We start from the raw sequence: 14,789 nt of genomic DNA, 5'->3' as shown, positions 1-14,789 counted from the left end.
TTCCTTTTTTTCAGATCTTTTGCTGTTGAGGAGCCCCACCCATCCTGTGTTATTAGCTTCCTGTTGACTGTTCTCTCCACCCTACAGGGGAGGGGTCGTCACAACAGTGATTTTTAAACGTTTAAATTTAGACCTTTTGAGTTAACTCTTCTAATAGTTTGTGCTTGAGAGCCCAGCACACCCTTCCGTGAATGGTGTCTTTTCAAAGATAACTGTTTTTGAATGTTCGTTGAAAAGATTGTAGAGTAGTCACTCATCATTTTTTCAGTTACACTCAAATAACAACTATTAGTAGACGTGTTATTTTTATAAAGAATGAACAGATGAGGCCAGGCACAGTGGCTCATGCCTGTAATCCTAACACTTTGGGAGGCTGAGGTGGGCGGATCACCTGAGGTCAGGAGTTTGAGACCAGCATGACCAACATGGAAAAACCCCGTCTCTACTAAAAATACAAAATTAGCTGGGCGTGGTGGTGCATGCCTGTAATCCCAGCTGCTCAGGAGGCTGAGGCAGGAGAATCGCTTGAACCTGGGAGGTGGAGGTTGTGGTGAGCCAAGATCACGCCACTGCACTCCAGCCTGGGCAACAAGAGGGAAACTCCGTCTCAAAAAAAAAAAAAAAAAAAAAAAGAATGAACAGATGAAGAGTAACTTTTTATCTCCTAAATAAATACTTGAGTAAAATGCTGCATTGTAGTACAAACAAAGTAGTACAAACAATACTATTTGTAGCATAGTGGCTTTGAAATCAGACCAATCAAGGTTCAAGTCCTAGCTCTACCCTTTGGAAGCTGTGTGACTTTAGCCCAGGTAACCTTTGTCAGCCTTTTTCCTGTCCTGTAAAGTGGGGATAATAATAGTACTTACCTCATGGAGTTGTGTCTGGCACATGGGTAAGCACTAAGTAAATGTTAGCTATATTATTAGCAAAGAACCAGCCCTGTTAGCCATTTAATATTGTAAAATTGAAGATCAATAATATGCTGACTTGGAGGCATTTTAATTACCAAAAAAAGAAAAAGACATTGCTTTCAAAGGAAAATTAAACTTCACTCTTTCCTGGGACTTGTTTCAAGGTTTAGAAACTTTCTCTAATTGAATTTATTTTGTGCATGTCATATTTTTTAAAACCCCAAAGCGTTCTTAATGTAAGTTCTGCTTTATAAAATTCTAGAGTGGAAATAAAATTATTACTGAGAACTTACAGAAATAATTAAACTCACTAATATTTTTAATGTAGCAAAATAAAACGTGTTTTTAAAAATCAAATAAGATTGCTTTTTGTTGTTGTTTGTGTTTTTTGTTGTTTGTTTTGTTTTTTTGAGACGGAGTCTCACTCTGTCACCCAGGCTGGAGTGCAGTGGCGCAATCTCGGCTCACTGCAACCTCTGCCTCCCGGGTTCAAGCGATTCTAATGGGTTAGCTTTTTAAGTGATACTATTGATTTTGTCAAGGATTCAGAGAAACTTTCAAACACTAATGTAAATTAGTATGTAAATTGGTATACCTTTTCTGGAAAGCAGTAGTTATCAAAAGCCTCAAAAATACTCATTCCCTTTGACTTTGTTTCCTTTCTAAGAGTTTATCCTAAAGAGATACTGGTTCCTAGAGAGATTTATTTATAATGATATTGATGGTACTTTTATTTATAATAGTGGAAACATGGAAATCTAAATGTTCAATCATAGGCCATTAATTAAATCATGGTGTAGACGTGGGATTAAATAGTTATTAAAATATTTTAAATATCTATTGATATGGAGAGGAAATGCTTATAATTTATTAACTGAAAAAATGCTTTTTACTAAATATTCAGTATAATTCCAATTTGCTGGGTTATGTAATGGTTGGAAAAGTACTGGAATAATAAACTTGTTAACACTGTTCTTCTCTGGATGATACATTAAGAGGATTTTTATTTTCTCCTCTACCCATGTTTTTATTTGTCCACAATAAAATAGATCGCTTTAATGGTTTTAAGATTACTTTAAAAGTCCAGTAAAAAAACAGCAAGAACTGTGTTCGTGAGGATCTCACCATCTGCACTACTAATAGAGCATGGTGTGATGAGGAAAGGCCCGACATGAGTGACAGCAAGCCTAGTCTTAGTTGCTGGTTTAGTGACCTTAGGTGAGTCATTTGTTGTTCCTGGGCTGCGTTGTTCTTGTTTGAATGGCCTCTGGTTCTTTCTAGTTCTTAGTTTATGTTACTCCACAGAAGTCTTCCCTGCTGTTGCTGTGCAGCCCTAAGGAGGTTGCACTCTATTTTACCCAGTGATAACTTTCAGAGTACAGGCAAGGTAGTCAGTAGAAACAAATATGCCTTCTTAAAATTTATGGAGAAACCTCAAGCCCTTAACTACAATGAAAATTTCACAGCACATCATTGCAGTGAAAAATTAAGCACATGTTTCACAGAATAGAAACAAGACTTCTTTGCTTAGCGAAACCATTCTGCACTCTGAGGAAGGAACTGTGCCACCAACTGTCTTCTCCTCAAGGCTTGTTGTTTTCACACAGAGTGAAATGCCAGCGTCATCCGTGAGCACACTGGGCTACCAGAACAGAGAGGGACTTCACACGCTCACATGCCCTAGGTTTTGATACACCTAACAGTTCTTAACTGTCAAAAGATAAGCCTGTCTGTTAAACACAAAATGTTAACACACCATTATACTAAATTTTAGTCTTCCAATTCAGTACTTCAAAGAATACCTTAGTCTTAATTCATACTTTCTCCTCTGTTAAATTTCTGATAGGGCAATAAAGTTGTAAAGCTTTCTATGAAGTTGGAAATTAAATTTTAAGAATTGAAGGTGTAGGCATTATCATGGTTTCCAAATACAATACTCTCTTGGTATATGATTACATTTAATTGTTTTTCTTCCCTGGTTAATGACAGGATAAGTATAAACTCCTGTGGGGAAAAAAATGCATTACTTTAAAAGTTAATGACAAACATATAATAAGAATATTTTCGAATATGTTTAGGAAAGAATTCAGAGCCTGAAGCAGAGCATAGACTTCATGGCTGACTTGCAGAAAACTCGAAAGCAGAAAGATGGAACAGACACCTCACAGAGTGGGGAGGACGGAGGCTGCTGGCAGAGAGAGAGAGAGGACTCTGGAGATGTCGAAGCACACGCCTTCAAGAGTCCCAGCAAAGAAAATAAAAAGTAAAAGATCTTTGGGATGTTAAGGTCAAACTGTCTTCTTCAAGCTAGTAAGGGGGAAAAATACTTATTCGGGGCCTGACTTGGGAAGACCAAGTGCTAGTGTGTCGGTGGTGGTGGTGTTTTGGCATGAAAGTCCATTTTGATGGTGTGATACCCCTCTTCTCATATGAAGCACTATATGGGATTGTCCAAACACAATTCAGAAAGCAGTTCTAATGTGTATTCTTATTGAAGTAGTTTTAAAACCTATAAAGTGTCTTTTGGGACTGATATGGTCAGTGAGTTTATTTAAATAGAACTGTTTGTTTAAGAAAAAATGCATAGTCATTACCTCCTTCCATAAAGGAGCAAGGAGTTCAGTGGGAGCACAGGCACTGCTGCGTCTTAAGCAGATGGACTGTCACTGCAGCGTGCCCATGTTTTCCACCCAAAGTCAGCTGGTGGGAGCAACGCTGAACCACTGTTCCACCTAGGCAGCCACCTGTGCAGCTGACAGCAGCCGCATCTGCCCGCTCACACTACTGGGAGCCAGCCCTGACCGCCCAGCACCTCACTGCCAACTTTGGGGAGGGTTGTAGTTAGCAGTTTGGGATTTTTGCTGTCATAATGCAGAGAAAGTAAACTAGTGACAAGTGTTTCTTTGTTCTAAGATTTACACACTTAAGTGCTTGTTTTAAATTTTAAAAATCAAACTTTAAAAGAACAATGGTATATTGTTCTCCCTTCAAAGTAATGTTTGAGGTAGAACTAATTTTTTTGTAAATTCCCAGAAAAACGTTTAACACAAGTAACACTGGACAGAAAAAGGTAGGGAAATAACATGTTAGGTGTGCCTTACTATTTCTGTTCTTAAATTAGAGACCCTTAACAGGTCATCAAGGAAGTAAGTTTCAATGAGTGACTGTAGTACAAATGTCTCCACTTTAGTTGTATTCATATTTAGAATTCATTTGAATGTTTTCATCTTACTTATCTTTGTTTTTTTTTACTTAGTATTAATGTATATTTTCAGGAAAGACAAAGATATGCTTGAAGATAAGTTTAAAAGCAATAATTTAGAGAGAGAGCAGGAGCAGCTTGACCGCATCGTGAAGGAATCTGGAGGAAAGCTGACCAGGCGGCTTGTGAACAGTCAGGTGATTGAGCTTTGCCTTTTCTTTTCTCTACCTACTGATTTGGGGCATCTGAAACTTTTAGTTTTTAAATTGCTTGCGTATTTTTAATCCATATCTGCCATAGAGCTCTTCATCAGTATAATACTTAGCAGAAAAACAATTAATAATGGACAGACAATTCCCTACAATGGGTTTATCAGGGTGTTAAATGCATTTTCAACTCATGATATTTTCAACTTACAATGGGTGTGTTGGATGTAACTCCATTGTAAGTTGAGGACCATCTGTGTTCATTTGTAAAGTACATGATTAATCTTACCCTCTTTTACTGGATTTTTAAAAAATGAAGTTATAATATGTTCTAAAATTGGAACATGAACTACAGAATTTAAATTTACAGGAAAACATTTGTATTCTGATCTTTCGAAATCATATTGTTTAGCACATTGGTTTTATTTAATTTTAGATTCAAGGGATACATACACCATTTTGTTACGCGGGTATATTGCATGATGCTGAGATTTGAGCTTCTCTTGAACCCATCACCCAAATAGTGAACATAGTACCCAGTAGGAAGTTTCTGAACCCTTGCCCCCTTCCCTCCCTGCCCCCTTTTAGCATTTCCAGTGTCTGTTCTTCCCATCTTTGTGTCTGTGTGCACCAGTGTTTAGCTCCTACTTTTAAGTGAGAACATGGCAATATTTGTTTTTCTGTTTCTGCATTAATTTGTTTAGGATAGTGGCCTCCGTCTTCATCCATGTTGTTGCAGGGGACATGATTTGATTCTTTCTTATGGCTGTGTAGTATTCCATGGTGTGTGTGTGTACCGCATTTTCTTTACCTAGTCCTTTGTTGGTGGGCACCTAGGTTGATTCTGCGTCTTTGTTGTGCACAGTGCTGCAGTAAACATACAAATGCATGTGTCTTTTGAGTAAAATGATTTATTTTCCTTTGGTACATACCTAGGATTGCTGGGTCAAATTGTAATTCTATTTTTAGTTCTTTGGGAAATCTCCAAACTGCTTTCCACAGGAGCTGAACTAATTTACATTCTCACCAACAGTGAGCATTCCCTTTTCTCCACAACCTTGCCAGCATCTCTTATTTTTTGAGTTTTTAGTAATGATATAATATGGTATCTTATTGTGGTTTTGATTTGCATTTCTCCAATGATTAGTGATGCTGAGCATTTTCTCATATGTTTGTTGGCTGTTTGTATGTCTTCTTTTGAGTGGTGTCTGTTCATGTCCTTTGCCCAGTTTTTAATGGGGCTCTTTGTTTGTTTCTTGTTGATTTAAGTTCCTTATAGATACTGGGTATTAGTCCTTTATTAGATGCGTAGTTCACACATATTTTCTTCCGTTCTGTGGGATGTTTCTTTACTCTGTTGATAGTTTCTTTGGCTGTTCAGAAGCTCTGTAGTTTAATTAGGTCCCACTTGTGAATTTTTGTTTTTGTCACTTTGGCTTTTGAGAACATAGAAAATTCTTTGCCGAGGCCCATGTCCAGAAGAGTATTTCCAAGGTTTTATTCTAGGATTTTTATAATTTGAGGTCGTACATTTAAGTGTTTAATCCATTTGGAGTTAATGTTTGTATATTGTGAGAGATAGGAGTTCAGTTTCATCCTTCTGCACATGGTTAGCCAGTTTTCTTAGCGCCATTTATTGAGTGGTCTTTCTACTTTGTTTATTTTTGTCGACTTTGTCAAAGATCAGTCGGTTGTATGTATGTGGCTTTATTTCTGGGTTCTCTATTCTGTTCCATTGGTCTGTGAGTTATTTTGTTTATTTTTATCAGTATCATGCTGTTTTGGTTATTGTAGCCTTGTAGTTTTTTGGGAGCTTTTGTTTGGTTTGGTTTGATTTTGAGACAGGGTGTCACTCTGTCGCCCAGGCTGGAGTGTGCAGTGGCACAATCTTGGCTCACTACAGCCTCCACCTTGGGAGCTCAAGCAATTCTCCTGCCTCAGCCTTCCAAGTGGCTGAAAGTACAGGTGCGTGACACCATGTCCGGCTAATTTTTGTATTTTTTGTAGAAATGAGGTTTCACCATATTGCCCAGGCAGGTCTCAAACTCCTGAACTCAAGCGATCCACCCAACTCAGCCTCCCAAAGTGCTAGGATTACAGACATGAGCCACGTGCCCAGCCTGTAGTATAGTTTGAAATTGGGTAATGTGATGCCTCTGACTTTGTTCTTTTTGCTTAGAATTGCTTTGGCACTTCAGGCTCCTTTTTGGTTCCATGTGAATTTTAGAATAGTTTTTTCTCATTCTGTGAAGAATGATGTTGGGAATTTGATAGGAATAGCATTGAATCTGTAGATTGCTTTAGACAGTATGGACGTTTTAACAATATTGATTATTCCATGAGCATGGGATGTTTTTCCATTTGTGTCATCTATGATTTCTTTCAGCAGTGTTTTTTAGTTCTTCTAGAGATCTTTCACCTCTTTACATATATTCTTAGGTATTTTATTTTTTGTGTGGCTGTTGTGAATAGGATTGCATTCTTGAATTGGTGCTCAGCTTGAACATAATTGGTTTATAGAAATGCTACTGATTTTTGTAAATTGATATTGTATCTTTACCAAAAATACATTTTTCTTCATATACTATGTATATAGAATTGTTTCTCTTATATCTAGTAATTTTAATAACATATATTAACTATTTTAACTCTTAGTAACCCTAATTTCAAGTGAAAACCCTAAGATTACTTAATATAACATGACTTTAAGATTTAAAATTACTGAAGAGAATTTTGAAACTAGTTTTATTTACCAAGGATTACTAAAGTTGTGTGAACTAAAAGGCATTTGAGCGAAATTCTTTTTTTTTTTTTTTAATAAAATAATTGATTTAAGCACTTACTTTTCTTTGGTCAATTGATTAGAGCTCTTCCATGTATTTTGGTAGTGATACATCACATACACATGACACATATATAGACATACAAACACACAGAAGCAGATCTTCTAGATTTATAAGATTCTTCATTTGCCAGTTTTCACTTTCTCTCCCCCTCTTAGACTATCAGTCATTTCCAAAGTCATAACAAAGTAGACGAAACAAGGTAGAAAATTTACATCTCAGAGGCACAGAAGCTGTACCTAAACACCATTACCTGAAAACAAGTTGATTGCCAGAAGGAGGTTGCAGTGAGCCAAGATTGCACCTCTGCAGTCTAGCCTGGGCAACAGAGCGAGGCTCTGTCTCAAAAAAAAAAAAAAGTGTCCTCTTTTCAACTTAACTTGTTTCCTTATTAGATTACTGGTTTCAAGAGGGAGCCCTTTAAGGAACAGGGCCAAGAAAGCATGCAGTTTTTAGGGCCTAATACTTACTGGAAGGCAGGTTTTAGATCACCCCAAATCACTGAATCCTGGGTCCCCAGAAAGCTGAAGAGATCAGGTAATACAATACAGAAAAGAGCAGAGTTTTAGATCTGAGAGGAATCTGTCTGCTTACAACTCTTGGTATTCTGTGAGGAAAAACAGATTCTTCCCAAAAAGAGGAGTCTTTGATGCCTTTTCTGTTTACTCAAGAGATCACAAGCTGCCAGAAATTCCTTTAGGTCCCTAATATGGTATCGAGGGTGGCAAGAGGAAGAGGGTACAGCCAAACAGAACTCAGTTGACTGAGACATTTTACAGAGCCATTACAGCGGCGTTAAAACAGTAGACATATGTGTGTATATGTATAGCCCAAATAGCAGTTTTAACTGAGCCGACATTTGAATATAGAGCTCTTTTTTAAAAAATATTTTTCCTAATTGTAATTCCTACTCAGGTTGTTTTACTTTTGCTTCTGCTGCTAGCTGGGCTCCTGTTGCCAAACAAGCAGCCCACAAAAGTGGCCATCTTGCTGCAGTGGCTGCCAGCTGCCCTTCCTGACCACAGTGCGATGGACGGCTCTCAGCCGACAATCACTCCAAATACACTAGCGTTTTCAGGGCGTCCTTGTACTCACGCACAGGCATCTAAAACATGAGCCATACCACTCAACGAGGAAGTGGCTGCCACCTGGGGTTTCCTCCACGGATGCTTCCTTCCCTTTGCCCATTTCTTGGTCCCTCAACTCCTGACTAGCTCACCACATGTTCCAGCTTAAATGTTTCCAGAAAGAAACATTTAACAGGGACTTAGGAACAGAAGCCATGTCTTGGGTGGCAGTGAGATGGTGGGTCCCTGTCACGTTGGTTTTAAAGCCAAGTAGGTGTATACATGCCTTTAAACAAGCCACTGCCCTCACCTCGTCCATAGTAGCCTTTTTTGATAGACTGGGGAGGACTAGGTGGCCTTAAGGACCCACAGAGCTCTTAGAATTCTGAGATTTTCTTCACCTCCATTTCTCTAGCCCATCATCCCCTGTGTGAAAGTCAGTATCTTGAGTTTAATGATTAGCCACCTGTAATATTAGTTTGGTTAAAATAAGGCTTTGTGGTTTGCTGCATATATGAATATGGTACAGGCTGAGCATCCCTAATCCAGAAATTCGAAATCTGAAATTCTCCAAAATCTGAAATTTTTTGAGCTCCGACATGATGACGTAAGTGGAAACTTCCACACCTGACCTCATGTGACGGGTGCACAAAATTATTTATTGTATAAAATTATTTTCTGGCTGTATCTGTAAAGTGTATATGAAACATAAATGAATTTTATGTTCCATCCCTAAGATATCTCATTATGTATATGCAAATATTCCAAAATCTGGGAAAATCTGCAATCCACAACACTCTGGTATCAAGCATTTCGGATAAAGGATACTCAGCCTGTTTGTATAAAACACTTCATTCCATCTGAATACTTTGGGTCATTGCAGTGCGAGTTTGAAAGAAGAAAACCAGATGGAACAACGACGTTGGGACTTCTCCATCCTGTGGATCCCATTGTAGGAGGTAGGATCAGAGTAAAACTGTGCATGAACTTGATGCTATTTGGCAGAGAACAGTAACCTGGGTTAACATTTTAAAGCAACAAGCTTGAATATTGATCAGTCTGTATCATTATGCACAAAGGATCTAGCTAGACATCATGTATTTCATGGTAACAGCTAGCCTAACTTTCACTTCATCTTGAAATAGGTACAGTATATCAAGTTTTCCTTAAAATTCAAAGTCCCTGAAATATTTTAAACCCGCCATTAACAAAGCCATAACTTTTAGATAGTAATTCCTAGCCCTGGTTTTCAGAGACTTTAGTATAGACACTCAGTTTAGAGGTATCTCATACACACAGAATATGATATTATAAATTTAACTGTTTATTTCAGGGAATAAAATGAATGTATATGCCACATAGTGCCTTAATAATAATGGAAGGTGTATGCTTAGTGACATCGTATCTTTCACTATAGTCAGTAGAAAGTTTGTAAAGATTGGGAATCTTTAGAACCTCAGTCATATTTTTGTTTTCTCAAATGATGTTTTAATGGAAATCATATAGGTTATATTTTGAAATTCGATGTCACAATTAGAACTTTTTGTCACTGGTCTGAGGAGAGAATCATGTATTGAGATATGCAAATGTGAGAATGTTAATTTATTCAACAAATATTTATTTTCATACTGTCATAATGAAAGAAGTAATTGGAAATACGAAAATGAATAATGACAGAATTTTTACCCTTAAGGAAACAGTCTCTGATGTTTATTGTTTGCTATGAGCAGGGTGCTGTCTTAGGAGCTAGCTGTGTAGTAGAGAACAAAACAGAGAGAGAGGAGTCCCTTTTCCTTGTTCTATGGAGTCGGGGGAAGAGGGCTCACATAAAGAGAAGTCTGTCCTTAATCAGTACTATGCAGGTGTGTGTCTATAATGAATAAATACTACAAAGGAAAAGAACAGCTATGATCATAATAGAAGAAACCAACCTAGTGTTTGGGGATCAGGGAAGGCATCCTTAAGGAGATGATGTTTAGGTTGAGTAAGGGATGAGAGAACAGCAGTTGTGAAAACCTTGAAGCAGGGAAGAGCATTTGAAGATGGAAAGAAGGGGACTATGAATGTTCTCTAAAGGAGGAGAACAGTAATAGAAGAAAAGGAGCTAGTGCTGTTTTCAGAACAAAACTCAGTTTCTACTTTGATGCAGACAAGTAGAATTTTATATGATCATAGGTCAAAGAATGCCACAGGATTGAGAACATTGCTCTTTCTACTGTAGCTGTGGTGAACATTTGGTGTTAGGAGATGCAGCTAACTGATGTAGGTGACACCTTAAGATCTGCTGCTTTCTGTGAAGCCGAGTGTGGTCTCTGCCCTTGCTCTGGTTTCCTGGGTTTCCAGTTTCTGAGACGTAATCAAATGTGGCCAAAGCTGACTTGGTTCCCCGTGTGCACAGCTCCCTCTGTAGGCCACTTTCATGGTTTAAGGTAGAAGACACCCCTGTTCATCTTCTCAGCTTCATTGTCTGGTACCCGTACCTATTAGGAAACCAAATTCCAGACTGTTGGCTGAGGAGAGAAGATCTGATTTAGATGTTCAGTTGCTTAACAGTGCCTTCACCACACTGGTCACTGATGGCAGTAGCCTCCGTTGAAGGCTGATCATGTGACACAAACTCAGACTCTTCTTCAGGAGAGCAGATGTCCCTCTGTTAGATACCGTGGGAGACCACATCTTCTCCTGCCAGCATCTTTTGCAGTCCCCTCAGGTGCCCATACGTGACATTTCTCTATGTCACGTATTCCCAGCTTCATCACAGGGATTCATTCCTGGCTAATGCCTGTTCTCGTTGCACTAAAAGTATGCCTTTCATAGATACTCGTTTATCCTTCATGTGTTAGTAGCCCTTTTGTCTTTAATGCAGGTGTTTTCCCTCAGTCTTTTACTAACCTTTGTACTGGTTAACTTTCATCTTAACATTAAAAGTCCCAGCTTTTGTTTTTAATAAAAATTAATTTTTTAAGTGAAGTGTACATGATTATAAAGAATTCCAGGAAGCAGGAGAGTGTAATGAACAGGTCTGAGTTTTGGTCCTGGCTATAGTTCTGCCTTTCTGAGCTTTGATTTTCTTATAAAAGTGGATGTAGTAAGGGCTTCCCAGCCTCCTTCACGGTCATGCAGATGACATGCAGTGGTTTATGCGGAGTCACTCGGCAGAGGGCCCCGTGGGTCATGGCCATGTAGGCCTCCTTCACTGTGCTCTGTTTTATGTTGTAGAGCCAGGCTACTGCCCTGTGAGACTGGGAATGACAACTGGAAGACTTCAGTCTGGAGTGAATACTTTGCAGGGGTTCAAAGAGGATAAAAGGAACAAAGTCACTCCAGGTGAGGCTCCTGCATAGGAGTCATTTTTTTCTCTTCTCTGTTTTGGGATATTAGGGAAAGGAAGCACGATTATGCTTTATTCACTAGGTGGGCACCAGTATCTTGGTGGTATTTTTGCAACATTAATTAGCTATTTTATTAACTTCAGAAGAGACTGGAAAATTGGGTATTAGTATTCAAAATGAATTTTGTTCGTTCTTGTTCCTCTCCCTCTCCCTTGTAGGGAAGAATTCACTTGAGTTGTAACTTTACAAGTACCTGTTTGAGAGAAAATATCTTAGATTTGCGAACCAGTCAATGAAGTAGTAAAGTTAGGAGAGAATAAATAATCTTTTGGTAAAACAAAATAGATTGACATGCAAGTTAAAGAATAGTGTTACAGTATTTGATTTTTTCAACAGTGTTATATTTGAATTATGGGCCCTACAGTTCTTATGCACCACATTATGACTCCACATTTGCAAATATCAGCAAGGATGATTCTGATTTAATCTATTCAACCTATGGGGAAGACTCTGATCTTCCAAGTGATTTCAGGTGAGTCTCCAGTTAATATTCTGATTACATTTGTTTAAAAACATTAAAGTACATACGTGATTTGTGGATAGACTGACAAAGCTGGCCGAGTAGTAAAAAAAATGTGCTCAGTAATTTTTTTTTAAGCTGACAATAATGGATTCATAGTTGCTATTATCCTTTAGTGGAGAGAGAGAGCATGTCTCCCTGATAGTAGCATCTGCAGTATTTTAATTCTTACAAAAATATATTTTTAAAGAGACTGTACCTCAGCCAGTACTAAAGTTTAGGAACTTGTTACTTCAAAACGTTGATGTGCCATCTGCTGTCTTATAACATGTTGTGTGTCAGTGAGTTATGGTCCAAACTTGGATCAGTTTGGGAACCTACAGTGCATTTTCCCCAAGAAAGGAAGCAGGATAGGATGGCTCTATTCCATAGGCAGCCCACATAAAAGCCTTTTTGACCAATCACATGCCAGGTAGACCATTGCAGTTAAACTCAACCATTCTTTATTGCATGTTTCTGTGGGAAGATCATCTCTGTGTTTCTGTTTAGGATGCTGAGCAGTTTGGATCCCATCAACATAATGAGATCCATCCTGACTTAGCAGGATTCTGGCTCAGGATGGGACACTGAGCTTGGGTTATGGCAGTAGTTTACTGGATATTATTCCTTCTTAGCAGTAGTGCCTTGCTAATTTTCATTACATATAAGAAATTAACCCTGTAGATTCATCAGTCCCCTGCTTTTCTGACAAAGAGGGAATCTGTTCACTTTTACATTAGTAAGTGTGGTTTGGTTGTTGTTGTTTTTACAAGGTAGAGGTCCTTAAGTCCGAAGTTGACTGTGGTTTCAGATCAAGCCATTTAATCTTTTAGACCTCACCAGCCTGAATGAATTCTTTCTGGATTATGCATCTATGCATTCCACAAATAGGGATTGCACAGGGGAACAACACTGGCAAAGGCCCATGCCCTCCTGTCAAATGATGACAAGTGCTTTGGAGAAAGGTAAAGCAGCAGAGAAGGAGAGAGTAGTGCTGGGGCTACGAGAGGGATGCACGTTTAAATCGATCAGATAAGTCTGGTACAAAAGGGAAAGTTGAGCAAAAACTGAAGGAGGTGAGGAAGCAAGCAAGGCTGCTACCTGAAAGAACGTTCCAGGCAGTGCAGGAGCTGTGCAGAGGGCCTGAGTGGGAGCCTTCCCAACATACTTGAGAACAGCAGGAAGAAGCAGAAGAGTGCAGGCACATGGCCAGGGAGGGCGTTGATGAGAGTGGGTCTTTATAAGCACTTGGAATTTCATTCTCAGTGAGACGGAAGTTACTGGTGGATTGCGAGCAGAAGAGTGACCCGGTCCAGATTATGATGTTTAAAGGATCACCCTGGCTACTCTTGGAGAATAGACTGTAGAGAGGCAAGGGCAGAAGTAGGGAGATGAGAAATGGACCGGGGGAGTAGCAGGTGAGGTTCTGGGAAGGGCTCAGTCATCAGCCAGTAGGATTTCTTTACTGATTGAAGTGGGATGTGAGAGAGAGATGCCGAGGCTGACTCCAGGGTTTGCACACTGAGCCTGGAAGACTGCAGTTGCTATTTACCGAGAAGGGGGAAACTTTGGAACATTACTTGGGGGGAAGATCTAGCATTTCAATTTTGGATATTTTAAGCTTGAGATGTCTGTTAGACTTCCATGTGGAGCACCAAAGGGTGTGGTCCAAACTGGAGGTGTAACTTTTGAGAGTTTTTTGATCCCATATGAAAGTCCTGAGGTGAAGGTGATCACTGCAGACAGGAAGTGAGGGGGCGGGGAGCAGAAGATCCAGGGACTGAGTCTGCACCCGTCACTGAGGTTTCATTTTTCTTTGGAACGTTTTATTTTTATTGTGTTCTTCATATTATCTCATGATAATGTTATTGCTAATTAATATGTAGATACCATGTTGTGTCTAGGCAGAAATTTGATGTCATGATGTATAACCAAGGGTATCTAGTGGAAACAGTTGGCTCTGATGGGAGGATAAAGCCAGTGGAGGTGATTTATGTGAGACTTTCCTAACTGTCTCTTGCAGCATCCATGAGTTTTTGGCCACGTGCCAAGATTATCCGTATGTCATGGCAGATAGTTTACTGGATGTTTTAACAAAAGGAGGGCATTCCAGGACCCTACAAGAGATGGAGATGGTAAGAACACTGCTAACGAAACAGGGTAATTTATTATCGACTCTCAAGCATTAGTCATTCAGTATAATGAAACCATGGGATTAACAAGTATGACAGCTGAACTCTGTGGCCCTGAAAGACAGCCCAGCCCGGCTGGAGGCCACGGGTGGACAATAAATGGAAAGGAGTAATTTAGCTACCAGGATCTGTGAGGGCCTGAGCATTATCCTTATCTCCTCATCTTGGGAATGTAGGACTCAAAAATGGGGTTTACAACTCAGAAGTCAGTGGGCATTGTGTCCTCTAACAAAAAAGGAAAGTTTTGCTCACTGGCCTGAAACTAAGTTGGCTAAAATGATAGGGAATGGCTTTTCCTCATGCAGTAGTAGCACATCGGGAGGAACCTCAAGTTAAAAAGTAAAAAGCTTCCTCATTGCTATTTTATTAACATTTGTAAGCTATCTCTAGTTCACTTGGAGATAGTTGGTAATCTGGAATCATTCAGAGTTTTGGCTTAAGGATTAGAACCAGAAAATGTTCCTACTGATACAG

General features: G+C 39.1%; 1 protein-coding gene across 8 annotated transcripts in view; it reads left to right on the top strand.

Moving 5' to 3' along the window:
• BRD7 (bromodomain containing 7) overlaps positions 1–14,789 on the top strand; it is a 55,603-nt gene that overhangs the window by 31,242 nt on the left and 9,572 nt on the right. For 6 of the 8 annotated variants that reach the window (XM_054668370.2, XM_054668369.2, XM_009430766.5 and 3 more), the window contains exons 7-12: positions 2,993–3,177; positions 4,190–4,313; positions 9,116–9,191; positions 11,452–11,559; positions 11,961–12,096; positions 14,147–14,258. In XM_054668370.2, the coding sequence (XP_054524345.1) occupies positions 2,993–3,177; positions 4,190–4,313; positions 9,116–9,191; positions 11,452–11,559; positions 11,961–12,096; positions 14,147–14,258 (741 nt within the window). The remainder of the gene's footprint in view (positions 1–2,992; positions 3,178–4,189; positions 4,314–9,115; positions 9,192–11,451; positions 11,560–11,960; positions 12,097–14,146; positions 14,259–14,789) is intronic. The other 2 variants (XM_054668371.2, XM_016929815.4) reach the window with 1 other exon arrangement.

Source organism: Pan troglodytes, chromosome 18 (assembly GCF_028858775.2).
Source record: "Pan troglodytes isolate AG18354 chromosome 18, NHGRI_mPanTro3-v2.0_pri, whole genome shotgun sequence".
Lineage (NCBI taxonomy): Eukaryota > Metazoa > Chordata > Mammalia > Primates > Hominidae > Pan > Pan troglodytes.
The sequence above is the reverse complement of the archived record's forward strand: the minus strand, read 5'-3'. Positions and strand labels throughout refer to the sequence as shown.